The following is a 20,103-nucleotide window of genomic DNA, read 5'->3' as shown; positions in this document are numbered from 1 at the left end:
AATAAAACAAATCTTGGAGGGAATGTGGGAGGCCATTGGGGGGAGGGGCAAGAGGGATGTTGAGGGGTACATGGAGATGGGGGATATATTTGGTGGGGCACTTGAATCCACATAAACACAGTAAATTTAAATCAATTAAAAATAAAAAGAATCCCTAATTCAAAAAAAGATATACACCCTCATGATCATTGCAGTGTTTACAATAGCCAAGATCTGGAAACAGCCCAATTGTCCAACAGTGGATGACTGAATAAAAAACCAGTGGTATATGTACACAATGGAATACTATGCAGCTGTAAAAAAAGAAGGAAATTTTACCTTATGCAAAAACATGGATGAACCTGGAGATTATTATGCTAAATGGAACAAGCCAGGCTGTAATAGGGAGTATAATGAACACAATAAACTGAGGAACAAAATAGAAAGAGGCAGGTAATGGGGAACAAATGGACAGCTGCCAGAGGGAAGGGGGATGAGGGTACTGAAAAAAGGTGAAAGTGTTAATCCAAATTCGGAGGGACCCGAAATATGGAAGACAGGAGCAAGGTCCATCGTTTACACATGAAAGTTTTATTGTCTAGCTTGGCCAAGCAGCAGGAACTCCGACAGAAATCTGACGGAGAGCGCGCTGGCCCTTTGTTCTACTTAGTTTTTATAGTTTTGTAAGTGGGAAGTACAGAAGCAAAAATTGCAATTAGGAGCCCCTTACCACTATTGGTTATAGTCATATGTCCTTTAACATGATAGGACCACGTTCAATTTGCAAACCATACATCATTTTGGAGAAAACAAAATTTACAAGTCAACACAATGGTAGAAAGATATCTCTTTACATATTAAAAGGCCTTCCTATATTTTCTAGTGTTCATCTGCCATCTCTCTGTCCAGAGTCAGACGTATTAACCACATGCATTTACATAAGAGAGGTAGTTTCCGTGGGGACAAACGCCCGCAAATGGCTCATAGTTATAAGAAAAGGTTTATTTTGGCTTTTCCCTTCCTGCACCTGGCTAGCCATTCACTCCTTTCCCCACAGGTGTGGTGGAATGTCAGGGAATCTATGCTTTCCTTCCCTTTTCATTTACAATACAATGGCAAGAGCCATCCTGGTTATGCTAATCACACAGTACAGAGACTATTCTCACAATTTCTCTGCACACCTTAACCCAAATTAATAAAATGTTCTCCAAGCCTCCTAAAATATTAATATTAATTCTGTAGCCTTTTGATACTTTACAACATCTGCAGGTGAAATGGCTCAGTGGCTCCTCAAAAGGATTATCTAAAAACATGTATACATAGCATATATACAGACAACAGGGCAGCATTAGCCAGTAGGAAAGGGGGGCTAAAGAGAGAGGGGTACTGGGTAGAATTTAGGACTAGAAAGTTACTTTGCATAGTGCATGGGGGCACAATGCAGGGTGCAGAGGGTGCTATACTGAGTGTGACACTTGAAACCATATCAACAGAATAAATTAAAAAATAAAAATATTATTCTAATAACAACAGGACAGCAAGACCATCAGAGTTTTATAGCAACCTCTGCCCTTTAGAATGCATGCTTGTCCTGGCCAGATAGCTAGGTTGGTAGAGGACTGGCTGAGGCGCAGATGCTGCAGGTTCAATCCCTGGTTGGGGCACATACAGGAAGAGATCAGTATTCCTGTTGTTCTCTCTCTCTCTCTCTCTCTCTCTCTCTCTCTCTCTCTCTCTCTCTCTCCCTTCCTCTTTCTCTAAAATCAATACATTAAACATTTTAGAAATGGGTTGCACACTTTGTCATCTTCATAAGGCTTAAAATTGTTTTAAAAGCATGATTTCTTCTTCTTGTAAAGGTTTAGAGCAGAGCAACATGAGGTAGAATCTTAAGTGATTTAATGATGACAGATTGAAAGAATAATTGAATTAGTTAATGGTAATGTTTTGACTGAGCACATATAGATTTGCAAACACACTTGGATTTGAAATACTGGTACAAGGTATTCAAATTAAATGTGTGCATGTTAAAAAATTAGTTACTGCAGCATGACTAATTTATATAATGTCTGTTGTCCTTTTCAAAGTTGTAAATATATTTAGAAAGAATTGTAATTTTTTTTTTTTTGCTGAACAGACAACCAGAATAAAGGGAACTGATCAAGCTTTATACATTTTATGCTCTAGTAATTTTTTATTGAGTAGAGTGGGACTATTGATTATGGAAAGCTACTCTGAAGTGCAAAGCTCTTTGCTCGTCAGCAGATGGCTTTGCTAGCCAAACTCCTCGTATGTATTATTAATAGAGTTCTATCACTATGCACAGCACTTAGCAGTACGTTAACTTTCTAACACTAACAGGGGAACAAATCTTCCATCCAGGAGGACTTAAAGTGGCACAGTGGGGACACATGAAAAAATATGCATCAGTAAAAGATAGACTCAATAAAAGACATCAGTTTCCTTCTGCTGAAACAATTTACAGATATTTTGAAACAGTTGTTTCTTTTCTAAAACAAATTCTCCTGAAGGTTCCAGTTCATGACCCATTTATTCCTCAAGTGCTGAAGAAAAGCTATTTAATTCAAACAATAAAACATGCCTTAAAGAATTCATTTGACAACCATTTATTAAGCCCCCATTATGGGCATGGTGTTAGGGGCTGCGGCAAAGGGAAGAAGATCCAGATGCAGTAGGTGATACATGCCATTCTGTCTGGAAGGCAAACTTTTCCAAATTCAGACCTGAATTCATTCCTCACCCTTTTGGGAGCTACTCTCATAGCCAATGACAACAGAAACTTATCTTAGCTGGCAAACCAGACACATGTTAGCAGAACCAAGAGGTCATGGGGGACTCCATTAAGCTTGGTGTGTCCATCACTTCTCTGAGTAGGTGTCTTTATTTGATTGATGATTTTGAATCCTCCACACATGTGTAACATAGTAAGTATAAGCATGAAATAAAGTATCCTGTGCACATTATTGTTCTAGAACTGCCATATATTTGAGCATCCATTTGTTCATCCATCCATTGTTTACTGAGCATTTACTATCAGCCAGATATTTTTATAGGTGTTAGCCATTCTAAAGTAGAGGGAAAATACAAATAAACAACAAAACCAGATTGTATGTATGGGGTGATGTATGGAAGCCTTATTAACTATTAAAAATTCTTGGAAGACATGGTTACCATGCTCTAGTTTTTTAAAAAGCATATTACAACAGATTCTTAACATGCGTAAACTAAGTGAGCACAAACTTAAAGCTTCGGTTTCCTGAATTGCACAGCTTCAGCCTGCAGCAGTGTCATGGCACAGCAACCCCAGCACTAACTTTGTTCCAATGGGCAAAGGAAGCCAATTATCAAGCCAGCTTTTACCTGCCATCATTTCCTTGGCTGTCTCACTGGCTTCAATATTTGTCTTAAAACATCCATCAACTAACTCCTAGAGTTTTCTCAAGGAAGAATGATTTTATCTAAAATTGGTTTTGGGTCCTTCAATCTTAAGGAGAAGTAGGCTGGTCCTAGGGGATTGTTTTACAAGGGAATTAAAGTGGATGGCAGGAGACTCAGATAGATCTCTTATTATGAGTCTTCACAGATGAACTTTTTTTGAAAGGTTATCCATAACAAGGACAAATTCATACATACTAGAGTCAAGGAAGTGTGGATTATAAAAGTTTGTCTATTCATTGTCAGGCCCGACTATTGAAACAAAGTTTTACAAATTGGCTTTTCTGTGTAGTAATATGTTACAGTCTATATACCGTAATGTAACACTATAAGCCAGGGGTCCCCAAATATTTTACACAGGGGGCCAGTTCACTGTCCCTCAGACCATTGGAGGGCCGGACTATAAAAAAAAACCCAACTATGAACAAATCCCTATGCACACTACACATATCTTATTTTAAAGTAAAAAAACAAAACGGGAACAAATACAATATTTAAAATAAAGAACAAGTAAATTTAAATCAACAAACTGACCAGTATTTCAATGGGAACTATGCTCCTCTCACTGACCACCAATGAAACAGGTGCCCCTTCCGGAAGTGCCGGATACATGGCCTCAGGAGGCCGCATGCAGCCTGCAGGCCATAGTTTGGGGACCCCTGCTATAAGCCATGCAGAGTCTGTCTAAAGATCTTTTAAGTTTTATTCTACACTGGTCACTGTCACCTTTTACTAGCGCCATCTTGTATTCTATTTCAATCTCTCAATAATCAGTTATAAGGTAGAACAGCTAGTTTTGCATGAAAGTTGTTGCCTTCTGGTGAGGTGGCAGAAGGTTCTGGTAGGTTATCTGATCTGCCACTTACAAAAAAGATGTGTGCAGCTGACGTTCTGTAATGTTCTTGTGTGTTATTGTGTCTTCAACCAGAAGGGGCTCTACTTAAACACATGAGATCTGGAGTAAGGGCTATTTCAACCAGGGCCTATCTAAGCTCTCTGACATTAAGCATTTAAAATATTACAGCCCTTCTGTCATTCCTTATGCTATTTACTAAATAGCGCTACCTTATCATTTATGGTCTTAGAAAGCTTTTCACCTTCCTCTAGTTGCATGGGGGTTGAATACTTTAGATGTTAAAGCAGAACGTAGGAAAGGACCAATGTGTCAAGGTACCTTTTCTTTCAACATTTTGAGGCAGAGAATAAAATAATGTCTAAGGTCTTAAAGGTCAATGATAGGAGATAAACACACCAAGAGAAAAGGTGGCAAGTGATATTCAAATTTATCCCCTCTCTCATTTTTATCTTAACCCCATATTAGACAATATAAACGCTTACTGTTATGTTGGAGAGGGGCATACAATTACAAGTAGACTGTGTAATGATGGAGGAAGGGTTCTCTTGGTTCTATATGTCTTGGTTTAAAATAGCAAACTCTTGAAACAAGTTTAAGTCTATACACAAAGCTAACTCCTTGGTAGTGCTAAACTTTCCCAAGTTAGCATAATGTAGACTAGACTGTCTCCTTTCAAGTTAAGGTTATTGTTCCAAAACAACTTCCAAAGTGTTCCAGTCTCAGGGAATGCTTCTTGGCTAAGTTTCTCTTGATCATAATTTCATTTATGAAATGATACCTTGGGACTGGCATTCAGAGTGTTGTGAGCTAAAGTGCTGGTCTGTGCAGCCCAGAGTGGCACCAAAGCTGTACAACTAAAGAACTTTTCTAAGCAATATTTATACACAGAAACTAGAACCCTTCTAGCACTATCCTGTTCTTGGAAGAATATCATTCCACTATATACCCAAATGGAAGATTTCCTCACTTCCTTCACGCCCTCTGCTATCTTTTCAAATGAGGCTTCTCTAATGATCTTATTTAATTCTGGACCCTGAGCTTTCTCCCTATCACAACATCCCAGAAGCCTCAGTCTTTAACCTACTCTAATGTTTTACTTTTTCCATAGCTGATACCAAAAAATATAGTTTATTTGATTGATTATATTTATTCAGTGTATCTTCACTTAAATTTAAGTCCTATGATTAAGAGGAAACTTTATTTTGTTCTCTATGATATCCCACAACTTACCACAGTGCTTGGCACATAGCAAGATCTTACTGTATGTTTCCTGAATGAAAGACCATGTCTCCTATAGCACAGAAGTGGAAGGGTAAAAGCCAAACCACATCCTGGAAGTTTTTAGAAACACTATGAAAAGTCACAGAAATGTACAATTTCCTGCTGGGGAGAAATGTGGTGAATGAAATTGCTTGATACATATGAATTGTTCATGAATTCTGGGAAAGGAAAAATGGGCATTTTGTTTCCTTAATAGATTTTTGTTTTCATTTCCCTTGCTCACAATAAATTTTAATCACCAATGTCAAACAAGAAATAAAACTTATACACAGCTTTTATGCTTTCCTGTGGTAGAGGCCACCGCTCAGAATGCAGACAAAGAAGAATGTCAGCCAGTGTTAATTTTGTCACTGTTATTTATGCATTCTCCTTTCTACTACCAAGTGGAATCATTAATTAACACATTATTCTCCCTAGGAAACACTGATTGGTATTCAGTCAATTTTCCAAGATTCTTATTGTCTACAAATTTACTATTTGAAAGGGTTATATTATATATATATATATATATATAATATAATATATGTCTTCATCTATATGTCAAACTCAATAAGATCATCAAATAGCAGAACTAGAGAGCCAGGTTCATCACCAATGAAATGTCTCAGCCTCTATCTCTTGATGTTAAGGTACAAGTAAATAAAGATCAATACAGAAAGTCATCGTGGGTATAGCTTGAATAATTACCATTCTCATTTTTGTTAAAAAAATAATACATATACATATATGAATGTTTATGTTGTGAATATTATTAAAGTCATTGGAATTTAATGGAAAGAACACTGACTTTGGAGCCAAATGGCTCTTACTTTGAATCTAAAAATGCCGATTTATACACCTTTTACTCTCAAAACTTCCCCTGATGAACTCTATGTTTTTTAATCTTTTTTAAAATTTTATTTAGACACCTAATTTTACTGGGGTGACATTGATCAATTAGAGTATAGATTCAGAGAAAACATCTCCAGATCATTTTGACATTTAATTATGTTGCATACCCATCACCCAAAGGCAAATTATCCTCCATTACTTTTTATTTGGTATTCTTTATGCCCTTCCCCTCCCCCACCCCCTTTCTCTCCTCCCTTCCTCTCACCCTGGTAACCACCACACTCTTTTTCATGTCCATGAGTCTCAATTTTGTGTCGCACCTATGTATGGAATCATACAGTTCTTAGTTTTTTCTGATTTACTTCTTTTACTCAATATAATGTTATCAAGGTCCATCCATGTTGTTGTAAATGATCCTATGTCATCATTTCTTATGGCTGAGTAGGATTCCATAGTATATATATACCACATCTTCTTCATCCAATCATCTACTGAAGAGCTTTTAGGTTGTTTCCCTGTCTTGGCCACTGTGAACAATGCTGCCATGAACATGGGGCAGCATGTGTCTTTATGTACCAATATTTTTTAGTTTTGGGGGTATATACCCAGTAGAGGGATTGCTGGGTCATAAGGTAGTTCTATATTCAGTTTTTTGAGGAACCATCATACTTTCTTCCACAATGGTTGTACTACTTTACATTCCCACCAACAATGAATGAGGGTTCCTTTTTCTCCACAGCCTCTCCAACCACTTGTTATTACCTGTCTTGTTGATAATAGCTAATCTAACAAGTGTGAGGTGGTATCTCATTGTAGTTTTGATTTTCATTTCTATAATAGCTAGTGAAAATGAACATCTTTTCATATATTATATTGGCTATTTATATTTATTCCTGGGAGAAGTGTCTGTTCATGTCTTCTTCCCATTTTTTATTGGATTATTTGCTTGTTTGTTGTTGAGTTTTGTGAGTTCTTTCAATATTTTGAATATTAAACCCTTATCTGAGCTATTGTTTGAAAATATCATCTCCCATTTAACTGGCTGTCTGTTTGTTTGAAAAGATCAACAAAATTGAAAAACCCTTGGCAGGACTAAGGAAAAAAGAGAAAGGACTCATATAAACACATTCCAAAATGGAAGAGGAGAAATCACCACAGATATTATAGATATACAAGAAATTATTGTACAATACTATGAAAAACTATATGCCACCAAATTTAACAATATAGAAGAGATGGATAAATTCATAGAACAGTACAATCTTCCTAGACTGGGTCATGAAGAAGTAAATAGTCTATACAGACCCATAAGCAGGGAGAAAATAGAAACAACTATCAACAACCTCCCAAAAAATAAAAGTCCAGGGTCAGGCAGCTATAATAGTAAATTCTATCAAACATTAAAAGAAGATAGGGTTTCTATTCTACTCAAAGTCTTCTAAGAAATTGAAGAAGAAAGAAACAATACTTCCAAACATATTTTATGAGGCCAAAATACCCTCATACCAAAACCTGGCAAGGACAACACAAAAAAAGAAAACTACAGACCAATATCTCTAATGCATACAGATGCTAAAATACTAAACAAAATACTAGCAAATCAAATATAACAACATATTAAAAAATAATTCATCAAGGTCAAGTGGGATTCATCCCAGAATCACAAGGATGGTTCAACATTTTTAAAACAGTTAATGTAATACACCATATCAAAACACCAAAGAACAAAAACCATATGATCCTATCAATAGATGCAGAAAAAGCATTTGATAAAATACAACATTATTTTATGTTTAAAACACTCAATAAAAAGGGTATAGAAGGAAAATATCTCAACATAATAAAGGCCATTTATAACAAACCATCAGCTAACATCATATTAAATGGCAAAAAACTAAAGACTTTTCCTCTAAAATCAGGAACAAGACAAGGCTGCCAACTCTCTCCACTCTTACTCAACATAGTGCTGGAAGTTCTAGCCAGAGCAATCAGAAAAGATAAAGAAATAAAAGGCATTCATATTGAGAAAGAAGAAGTAAAGGTTTCACTTTTTGCAGTTGATATGATCCTGTACATCAAAAACTCCAAAGACTCCACAAAAAGACTATTAGAAACAATAAACCAATACAGTAAGGTTGCAGGATACAAAATTAATATACAGAAGTCTATTGCCTTCCTATATGCCAACAATGAAACATCAGAAAACAAACTCAAAAAAATAATCTCTTTTACAGTTGCAACAACAACAAAAAATACCTAGGAATAAACATAGCAAAGAATGTAAAGGACCTGTATAATTAAAACTACAAAGCATTGTTAAGGGAAATTGAAAAAGATACAATGAAATGAAAAAATATTCTTTGCTCTTGGATAGACAAAATATAGTCCAAATGACCATATATTACCCAAAGCAATATACAAATTTAATACAATTCTCATGAAAATTCCAATATCACTTTTAAAGAATTGGAACAAAAAATCATCAGGTTTATATGGAACTATAAAAAACCCTGAATATCCAAAGTAATACTAAGGAAAAAGAATGAAGCTGGGGGTATTACAATACCTGACTTCAAATTATATTATAGAGCCATGATAATCAAAACAGCATGTTATTGGCAGAAAAATAGACACTTAGACTAGTGGAAGAGAATAGAAAGTCCAGAAATAAAACCACATATATATGGCCAAATAATCTTTGATAAAGGAGCCAAAAACAAACAATGGAGAAAAGTAAACCTTTTTAATAAATGGTGCTGGGAAAACTGGAGAGCCACATGCGAAAGAATGAAACTCAACTACAGTTTGTCCCCTTGTACCAAAATTAAATCAAAATGGATCAAAGAACTAAATATAAAACCTGAAACAATAAATTACATAGATAAAATCATAGGTACTAAACTGAAGGACCTTGGCCATAAAGAGCATTTTATGAATTTGATCCAAAAGCAAGGGAAGTGAAGGCAAAGATAAATGAATGGGACTACATTAGACTAAGAAGCTTTTGCACAGCAAAAGAAACGGACAATTCTATGTTATTTTAAATATTTTTAAAAAATCTTTGATATAGTCATTGGCCACCTGTAGGTCCTCAAAGTCATTATTTAACAATGTAAATGTGAGTCAACCTTCTCTGCATCATCAGAAAGACACCACCTTGACTTCCAAAAGAATTGTAATCGTTTTTAACAAACAAAAGAGAAAAGTGAGTAATGTCTATAAATCAATAAACTGTTCAAACAGCTGGAAGGTGTCAGTAGCCATTCTATGAAAGGAACAAAGAAAAGAGGTACCAATATCAAGGCCAACATGAAACCCAGATTTTATTCCTAGCAGTTTGCCATTGAAAACCTTTCTAAATTTTACCTCCATAGGGAATAAAAGATTTCCAAATCTTCCAGAAGATTTTCAGAAGAAATAAATTTATACCCCATGAAATTAGTAGAGTATGCCTTATAAGGGAAAAAGAGATTCTTTTTCTTAAAGAAATAAGTAAAACAGCAAATAACAACAATAAAGGTCACCATTCATGTAGTGCCTCCTATATGCCGAGCACTAGGACTGAGAGTTTACTTACCTGGTATGTACCTTTTCAACCTTCAACACAGGCAGCATGATTAGACATATTTTGTCTTTTATTTAATTTCTAAAAATGTATTGATTTTAGAGAGAGAGGAAGGGAGAGAGAGAGACACACACAGAGAGAGAGAGAGAGAGAGAGAGAGATTGACCTATTCCTGTATGTGCCTAGACCAGGGATTGACCCCACAAATTTTGCATATTAAGACAATGTTTTAACCAATGGAGCTTTCTGGCCAAGGCTAGACATGATTTATTGAAGACTTAAATGTCTTAGAGCAGGGGTTGGGAACCTATGGCTCGTGAGCCAGATGTGGCTCTTTTGATGGCTGCATCTGGCTCGCAGACAAATATTTAATAAAAAAATAATGTTAAAAATATTAAACATTCTCATGTATTACAATCCATTCACTTCCTACCGCTCATGTTCATGGTTGTGGGTGGCTGGAGCCAATCACAACAGTCCTCTGGGACAACACCAAATTTTTATTGGATAATGCGTAACGTACATGAGTCGTTGTATGGCTCTTATGGAATTACATTTTAAAATATGTGGCATTCATGGCTCTCTCAGCCAAAAAAGTTCCCGACCCCTGTCTTAGAGGAATTACATAGCTTGTCCAAGGACACATAACTAATAAGTGATGGTGATGCAATTTTAACCCAGGTCTATCCAAGTTCAAGAAGAACAGAGATCCAAGTTTTATGCTGTTTACAATTCTATTCTTTGCCCCCTAATTAGTGATTTGAAAGACTGGACACACCCTGGTTGGTTGGCTCAGTGGTAGATCATCGGCCTGGCATGTGGAAGTCCCAGGTTTAATTCTGGTCAGGGCACACAGGAGAAGCACCCATCTGCTTCTCTACCCCTAATCCTTTTTTATTGCTCTCTTTCTCTTTCTATCCCGTAGCCATGGATTGAATGGTTAGAGCAAAGTTGGCCCAGGGCACTGAGGCCTCTCCTCAGATGCTAAAATAGCTTGATTGCCGAGCAATGGAGCAGTGGCCCAGACAGGCAGTGTATCACCAGGTAGGGGGCTTGCTGTGTGGATCCAAGTCTGGGTGCATGAGGGAGTCTTTCTCTGCCTCCCTACCCCTCAACTAATTAAGCAAAAAAAAAAAAAAAGACTGGGCACATACTCAACACAAAGTTGGAAAATTCTGTAGAGAATATCTTAATCTGTAAAGGCTCATGAAGTGCACCTACTATCTCTGCTTTTGAGGTAAGGAACGGATAGGAATCTAAGGGGTTATCTTAGTAAAGAAAAGTGAGCAAGCAGTATATAAAGAGCATACTGAATCCACATTGATATCAATGGTGAGACGGAGGAAGTGAGTGGCTAAGAATCTGACAGGAGAGACCTGCCCTGCAATCCCCCCAAAACACACATCATTTCAAGTTTAAGAAACAGCCAGGTCCATCAGGAACACCTATTGAGTTTGTGACCCACTACCCTTCTCATAGTCTCAGATGATTTATTTCTAAAAGAAGCGATTTTTTGCCTCATTTCATTTTTTATTTTTTTGCTGGGAAAATGATTCCCCAATCTTGTGAACTATAAGAAACTACAGGAAAGGTCTATCGAAAATAGCTGCAGATTGAACAGATGTAGTTCAGGGCAGCTGCCCAGCAGGGGTTACCATAAATCTATCCCCAACAGACTTCTGAATAACCAGACCCGAATGACTTCTGTCATTATCAGACTGGGCTCATCGTGAGCCCACAACACAAAACAAAATATACTAGAGGCCTTGCCCAAGGGCCATATAGCCAAATATATATGTGTATATGTATAAAACCAATCTCAAGATGTTAAAATATAGCTAATAATCTACGGTAGCCTTTTGTCCAACATTCTCTCGCTCCCAGGGAGCACTGGATTAGAAACACTTCAAAGTGGAAGTTAGATCTGGAAACAAAACTGAATTAAAAAAAAAGGAGATACCATTCATTAGCGATGTAACCTCAATGATTTTTTAATCTCTCTGAGCAGTAATGTCCTCACTTGCAAAATACAGGTATGATGAATGGTTTCTTAGGTTGTTAAAAGTATTAGGTTTAATATGTCAGGTAATAATATCTAATGGTTATTAAGCATTTATTATGTGCCAGGTGATAAAGTACTGCCAGTAGATAATATAAACTTGATAATAGAATTAATCACTTGCCAAAATTTACATAATTAGACAGTCACAGAATTAGGATTAGGGCCCAGGGAATCACTACCAAAGCCCATGCTCTTAACCTAACTGTGCTATCCTACCTAGTGTGGAACTCTGTACTGAGCGAAGATTCAATAAATATGAGTCACAGCTCCTGTTTGGTTATAATTACCATCCCCATAGCACATGAAATGAGGTTATATGGAAAACTGAACACTCACACCACGGAACGCACAGTACCTGGGACATAGCTGCAGAAGTTCTCCTTCGACCATGCACGCCTGCTTCTCCAGAAAGTCAGGGCACTCTTTTCCCCCTCCAATAGCAATGTGCTTCACACTCCGGCTCCTGCTCCTAAATCCTGGTGACAGACTCCCTGAGTGACAGGTCTTGGAGCAGAGACTCCAGGAGGACCACTCGGTGGTCTCACAGTCTTTCGGCATGATGCAGGACTGGACAGTCAAAGGGAAGGAGTCTTTCATGCAAAGGCTAAAGGAACACAAGAAGAAACCAGACAGCCATAGATTAAACCAAAGCAACCAACATTATGAAGTGCTTATAATTAAAAAAACAAAAAACTTTGAAATCTGGTTTAAGTGTTCAAATTTGAGAATTTAAAAACATGTTAAAGGTATCATGATAAATAGAGAAGGATGTGCATTTAAAAATATGTGTTCTCTTTCATTTGAAACTGTGAACTTATTTCACTCTAGCAAGACATATGTAAGGTGAGTATACCTTATCCTCATAATGGAGGCTCTTCTGGAGTGTTGGAGTGTTTTTTCACCTACATGACAGCCTGCAGTTAGCGTTTATTGATGGGTCTCCCTGTGCCACACACTGCTGCACTTCACGGGCACTTTCTCTACACAATCTCTTGAGTTTACACATTATGATGCCCATTTGTAGATGAGAAAACCTTGGCTCAGGAAGGCTAAAGCATCGGTCTAAGGTCATACAAAGGTAAATGTAAGTTTTAGAGTATTCATCTAACCACTGTAGTAAATACTAGGCTATTAAAATATAAACAAATGTGATATTATGTTTCCCTACACCTTTAGGCTCTGAGCAGCAATTTCGTCCTCTGTAAAATTCTAGTGATATCAAATACTAGCAAACTAATTGGGAAACAGATAAAGAAATAAAAATGAAATAATGTGATAATGTGATGAACTCAATATAAAAGCATTTATAATGAATGATGACCACCTGGAAAGAAAGGGGTAGAGGTAGGGGGTTTCTATGAGAGGACATATGAGCTGGATTTTAAAAGATCAGTAAGAGTTTCTCAGGCGCAAAAAGAAGACTAAGTTAAGAAAACAGCATATTCAAAGACTTGATATAATTCCTTCTAGGGATAGGAACCAGAGATAGGCTAGATCTGGAAATACTATTCCAATAGAATGAGCTGTTAAATTTTCAGAAACTTACAAGCCAGTTGACTTCATGCAGCTCACTTAAAATTAGTCATGGTGGGAGTATTTATACCACAGCTATCAGCAAACATTACAATCAAGGCCCTGACACCTGACCCCTGAGGACTGGTGCTTAAACACTGATGGCATATCATGGCGGGGGGGGGGGGACTAAAAACCAACTTGTCTTGTCATAAATTGTTCAAACTATGAAGCATAAAGTGCAAAGAGGAAGGTGAATAGATATTAGGTATGTGGGTTCTTCAAAAGTATGTCTGGCCTGACCAGGTAGTGGTGCAGTGGATAGAACGTCAGCCCGGGACACAGAGGACCCAGGTTCAAAATTCTGAGGTCTCTGGCTTAAGCATGGCTCATCTGTTTTGAGCGCGGGCTCACCAGCTTGAGTGTGGGATCATAGACATGAGCCCATGGTTGCTGGCTTGAGCAAGGGGTCACTGGCCCGGCTGGAGACCCCACCTCCATCAGGGCACACATAAGAAAACAATCAAAGAACAACTATGGAGCTGCAACAAAGAATTGATGCTTCTCATCTCTCTCCTGTCCTGTTTGTCCCTATCAGTTCCTCTCTCTGACTCTCTTACTTAAAAAAAAAAAAAAAAAGTATGTCAGGAAAGGCTTTCTAACAAGGGCTATGAAATTCAGATTTAATTAAAAAGTAAATAATTTTAAGTGGAGTAATATCAGTTAGACTCACATAGCAAGATAATATTTCAAATACATATTGGAATTCTTTTCTTTTGTTACTTTCTTAGTGTTAGCCTATCCTTATTAAATCAAAGGTATCCTTTACTTTGGGGAGAAAAAATAATTATGACAGGATGTAAATCAAAGAGAGAGTCAATGTTCAAAGACTGACTTTCAAACTCTGGGCCTATGCTATCTTATGGAATAGTGAGCTATAGACAGGATTTGGTAATGGTTTCTCCATATGTGTCTAAAAAGAAGGGAAGTATTAAAATGATTCCAACTTTCTGACTTGGGAAAAATATATAGATAAGGGAACTACCAACAGAGAAATAGATTATAGAAGGTGGTGTGAAGAGGGAAAGTAAAACCTTCCCATACATGACCATATTGATGAACAAATCATAATGATACTTTCAATATTGATATCCATTGTGAAGCCATCAAAAGTTAGTATTTTTCAAAAGTCTCAATGATATGAGATAATCTTGTGGCTTAGTATTTTATTTTGAAATCTGTTTGAATCAAAAATTCCAAATGAAAAAGGCAATGCATACTTCACTACCATTACTCATTCCAATGTGACATTCTGGGGGTTCGAATCAAGGTATACTAGAGGAAACCTCTCCTAAAAATGCCTCATTTAACACAGAATGTGCAATCACTGTGTGACATGCAGGTGGGGGTGGACCTCTTTCTGTTATATGACAAAACAGAAAGTTGTTGATCAGCAAGAAATTTTTAGGTTTTAACTTTTCAGAAATTGTTACTGGTCTGACCAAGCTATGTCGCAGTAGATGCAGAGGACCCAGGTTCAAAACTTTCAGGTGGCAGGCTTGAGTACAGGCTCATCTGGCTTGAGCACAGGTTGCTGGCTTGAGCGTGGGATCATAGATGTGACCCCATGTTCGCTGGCTTGAATCCAAAGATGGCTGGTTTGAGCAAGGGGTCACTTGCTCTGTGTAGCCCCCAGTCAAAGCACATATGAGAAAACAATCAATGAACAACTAAGGTGCTGCAATGAATTGATGCTTCTCATCTCTCTCCCTTCCTGCCTGTCTATCCCACTGTCTTTCTCTCTCTGCCTTTCTTGCTTAAAATAAATAAATAAATAAATAAATTGTTATTGGCTGAGTGGTATTGCTCACCCCTCATATAATTATATGTTGAAGTTCTAACCTCCAATACCTGAGACGTGTCTGTGTATGAAGATGGAATCATTAAAGAGGTAACTAAGTTAAAATGTGAACACTAGAGTGACCCCTAATACAATATGACTGGTGTTCTTATACAAAGAGATGAGGACACAGACGTACAGAGTGGAAAGACTATGTGAAGATGCCGAGAGAAGATAACCACCTAAAAACCAAGGAAAGAGGCCCTGTAGACCAACCTTACTGACATCTGATCTCAGACTGTCCAGCCTCAGATCTGTAAGAAAAGTCATTTCTGTTGTCCAAGCACTCAATCTGTGGTAATTTGTTAAGGCAACAGTAGCAAACGAATACAAAATTTAATAAAGCTTTTCAATTTGTGTGTGTGTTTTAGAAAGAATTTCCATTTCTAAGGTGGACTTTCTTCTTCCTTTTATAAAGAAGGTTCTACATTACATAATTCTCTGTTTACAGCTGAACTGGGGGGGGGGGGGTTCTTCCCATTTACCAGCTTTCAGTCTCTGTTGTTCACCTTTCCTGAACTGACTTATGCCCTTAGACCAGTACAATGAATAAGACTCCAAGGAGTTGCAGGGATTAATCAGGTGTTCTTATGTTTTTGAAAAGGGCTCCTAATTCTTGGAATTAGAAAGGAGTTATGTTCTGTTGATTAGATATTTACTTATTTTTACTAACCAGCCTCCTTAGTTAAAAAAGTAATTATAAAAGATGCCACACAGGACTCTGGTCTAATTTGATCTGAGAGATTTCATTTTCCTAGGCTAGTGAATCAGAATTAAATTGTGAAACAAATATCTGAGTCCTGAATTTTGCATCACAATACATTAGCATGACCTTAGTCTCTTGGCTGCTTTGTTTCATTACTGCAGGAAAAAGAATAATGAAATGTGATCTGCTCACACCCGAGAGTTGTAGTGACCTTTAGTATAAGTAGAATCATCTTGTAAACTCAAGCCATAACAAAGATTCTGTCTACAGCCAGAAATGAGGCTCGATCTTTCAGAGAAGGTGCTGTACCTTTTTACTAAAACAAACATATACTGTTGATATGTATGTTTAAAAAAGAGATGCTATAGTAATTATATACTTCCTTCACATTTATAAGAAGTTTGTTTTAGATTTTATTTATTAATTTTGGAGAGAGGAGAGACAGAGTGAGAGAAAGAGACAGAGAGAAGGGGGAGAGGAGCAGTAAACATCAACTCTCATATGTGTTTTAAACAGGCAAGCCCTGGGTTTCGAACTGGTGACCTCAGCATTCCAGGTCGACACTTTATCCATATGTTAGGCTCCTTCACATTTATAGAGCATACTGTCATTCATAAATTACATTGCAAGTATTTGACTGTAAATGTTTTCATTTTCACAGAATGATTCTCACACACTATCGTCTGTAAGTAAAGGAATACCTTTTAGGCACATTGGACACATTTGTCCTCAGAGTTACTGACCATCTATAATTCTTAAGCATTCCAAGAATCTTTTAATAGAATGAAAGGAGCTATCCTGTAGTAACAAATAAACCTGTAATCTCAATGGTTTAACAGGTTAAGTGTTCACTTTCCTTTTGCATGCAGTTTGATGTAGGTAATTCAGCTCTCTGAGAAGGCATTCCTCTACCTACAGACTCTACTTAAGGATCCAGTTTGTATTCATCTTATAGATTTACCATCTAGAATACATGGCTTCCAAGTTCACCTTTAGAAAAGAAAGGCGGAGTAGTAGGATGGCCAAAGTGATTATGACTTTAGCCTCTAAGTTAGTGGTCCCCAACCCCCGGGCCGCGAACCAGTACCAGTCTGTGGGCCATTTGGTATGGGTCCACAGAGAAAGAATAAATAACTTACATTATTTCCGTTCTATTTATATTTAAGTCTGAATTATGTTTTATTTTTAAAAAATGACCAGATTCCCTCTGTTACATCCGTCTAAGACTCACTCTTGACACTTGTCTCAGTCACATGATACATTTATCCGTCCCACCCTAAAGGCCGGTCTGTGAAAATATTTTCTGACATTAAACCAGTCCGTGCCCCAGAAAAGGTTGGGGACTACTGCTCTAAGTGACTTACATTACAATTGCCCACATTTCATTGGTCAGATCTCAGTCAAATGCCCTCAATAAAACTGCAGAAAAGACAGTGAAATACATTTCTGCATGCTACAGAAGTGGTCAAGTGTGTTAAACAGTAGCTTTGTGTCTGTTGTGGTTTTGTCATTTAAAGTGACTTGCTTCTTGCAGGTCTTCCAAATGAAGGGGAGCTTTCAGCTTTCCCCTCTCTGCTAAGTAAATCACCATTCATCTATCTGCTTTCCAGCCCCCCAAATCTGTTCACATTTCTGATTAGTTGTTACAGACCTACTTATTACTTTTGTCATTCAGAGTATATACCTTCTTATTCCTTTACTTTTACTAAAGTGGGATTTTGGAATATAGCAGTAGTAAATAGTTATGTTCATTTTGCCTTATTTAATCAGAAACTTGAAAAAATATTTGACAGAAAAAAAATCTTTGCTAAAGTCATATAATGATCAACTTATAAGTCAAAGAATTCCTAAAGAGTTAAATTTACTGTACATTTTGAAAAAATAATTAAAAGTAAAATGTAATTTAAAATGTATGAGTACTGGATTGTGAAAGTTTCATTTTTATTAATCTTATTCTAATACGCAATATTCATTTCTAGAATTTAATACTTTCAACATATGATTTACAGTTAAAAAGTATTTTGGTTTTTTTTTTCAGTGAGAGTACAACTAAAGAAGTACTTTAGAAACCTTAAAAAAATAATGGACTGAGAGACAAGATGGTGATGGAGTAGGCGGATGTACCAACTTCCACCTCCCAGAACCAAAGTGGATTACAAACTAATATTAAGAACTATCATATGGAAAAACCAACTTTGGACTAAAATAAAAGGACTCTTCAACCAAGGAACACTGAAGAAGCCACACCGAGACTGGTAGGAAAAGTGGAAACACGGAGAGGGCTTCCCAGCTCCCGGAGCAAACGGTAGCCAGGAGAGACTCGCGTGGCGGGGAGTGAGTTTAGCAGAGAGGGGAGGGTCCTGGGTCCCAGGAACAAAGCCCCAGCCTGAAGCCCCAGAGCCTAGGAGAGGCGTATGGACAGTATTTAGCTGGAAACAAGTCAAGATACTGTTTATGAGAAAGAGACTGATTTCTCAGACCCAGGATTCTTCTTAAAGGGACCGTGCAGAACACCTCTCTCACAACCACTCACCCGGGGCTCCGGAGGATGGGAGAGAGGAGAGTACCAGAGTAGCAGGAAGAGAGTGTAAAATAGGAGGCTTAGGGAGAAACACTTTGAGAGACAGCCACCCTAACTCCTGGGATGAGTCACTCCCCAAATTGGAAGTGAATATTTCCCCTGGAAACAGCAATACCAGCAAAGGGAAGCAGGATACCAGCCAAACAAGCTCCCTGCAGCACTCAGAGCAGAGTCGCTTAGAAGGAGGGAGCTTTCAGGTCTACAGTAGTGAGTGTTAGGGTCTGAGCTGCAGCGCCCCCACCCAAAGGCTGAGGGCTCGCCTACAGACGGTGGCAGGACGCAGAAGTGCGGTTCTGTTGGTGAGGGCAGAAGCCGGCTGGCCATCACTGAGGCCCAGGTGTGACCTCAGTCTGCCTGGCTGGGGAGGAGGGGATGTGCAAAAGTGGTCAAGCCTAGCTGCTGGGAGCCTGTAATCCAGCCTGCGGGAGAAGGGTGGGAATGCCAGAAGGGGTGGAGACCCGCCCTTGAGCAAGGGCGCAGGAGCAGAGCCTTGCCTCGACCGTGGAACCGAGGCTTGTGGTCTGACTTGGGAGCCGGCTCCTCCCACAGGGGTGGAGTCAAAACCTAGAACAGGAGGAGTCCCACTACTGAACTGAGCATGGGCACGCAGTCCCACCCGGCCTGTGAAGCCAAGGCATGCAGCTGTCCCTCAAGCGGGCTCCTCCTGCAAGAGCAGGGCGAAAGCCCAGAATCAGGCAGAGACCCACAGCTGAGCAAAGGTGCTCACCCCTGCCCTCAGGGCCGAGCATAACACAACCCGCGGGGGCAGAGTGATGGCCAAATCCACCAAAGCTTGTATATCCGAGCATGTGATCATAGCCACTCCCGCGAAGGAGAGGCAGAAACCATAGCAACAGCCCCCATGGGCAGGCACCAACAACGCTCATTCCTGAATGCCCTAGAAAGCAACAGCAGAGGGGGTGGTAGGCCTGCAGACAGACCACACCTAAGGAACACAGAGGACACACCCAGTGGACTACAGTGGTGTAGTCCTTCTTTTACACAGACAAAATGAGAAAGCAGAGAAATGCAACACAAATGAATCAAGAGAAATCCCCAGAAAAGGACCTGAATGAATCAGATATAACCAAATTACCAGATGCAGAGTTCAAAATAACAATGTTAGGATGCTCAAATATATTAGAACAACAATAGATAGTCATTACGAACACCTAAATAAAGAGATAGCAAATATAAAAAAGGACATTGAAATAATAAAAAAGAATCAGTCAGAAATGACAAATACAATATCAGAAATGAAGAAAACAGTGGAAGAAATTAAAAGCAGGATAGATGAAGCTGAGAATCGAATCAGCGAGTTAGAGGACAAGATAAATAAAGGCACAGAAGCAGAGCAAAAAAAAAGAAAAGAGA

General features: G+C 38.2%; 1 protein-coding gene across 1 annotated transcript in view; it reads right to left on the bottom strand.

The window, feature by feature from the left end:
- Nucleotides 1-20,103, bottom strand: part of THSD7B (thrombospondin type 1 domain containing 7B) — an 891,282-nt gene that overhangs the window by 622,822 nt on the left and 248,357 nt on the right. The window contains exon 3 of the mRNA XM_066346150.1: nucleotides 12,386-12,634. Coding sequence (XP_066202247.1) covers nucleotides 12,386-12,634 — 249 coding nt within the window. The remainder of the gene's footprint in view (nucleotides 1-12,385; nucleotides 12,635-20,103) is intronic.

This window comes from Saccopteryx leptura, chromosome 7 (assembly GCF_036850995.1).
Source record: "Saccopteryx leptura isolate mSacLep1 chromosome 7, mSacLep1_pri_phased_curated, whole genome shotgun sequence".
Classification (NCBI taxonomy): Eukaryota; Metazoa; Chordata; class Mammalia; order Chiroptera; family Emballonuridae; genus Saccopteryx; species Saccopteryx leptura.
The sequence above is the reverse complement of the archived record's forward strand: the minus strand, read 5'-3'. Positions and strand labels throughout refer to the sequence as shown.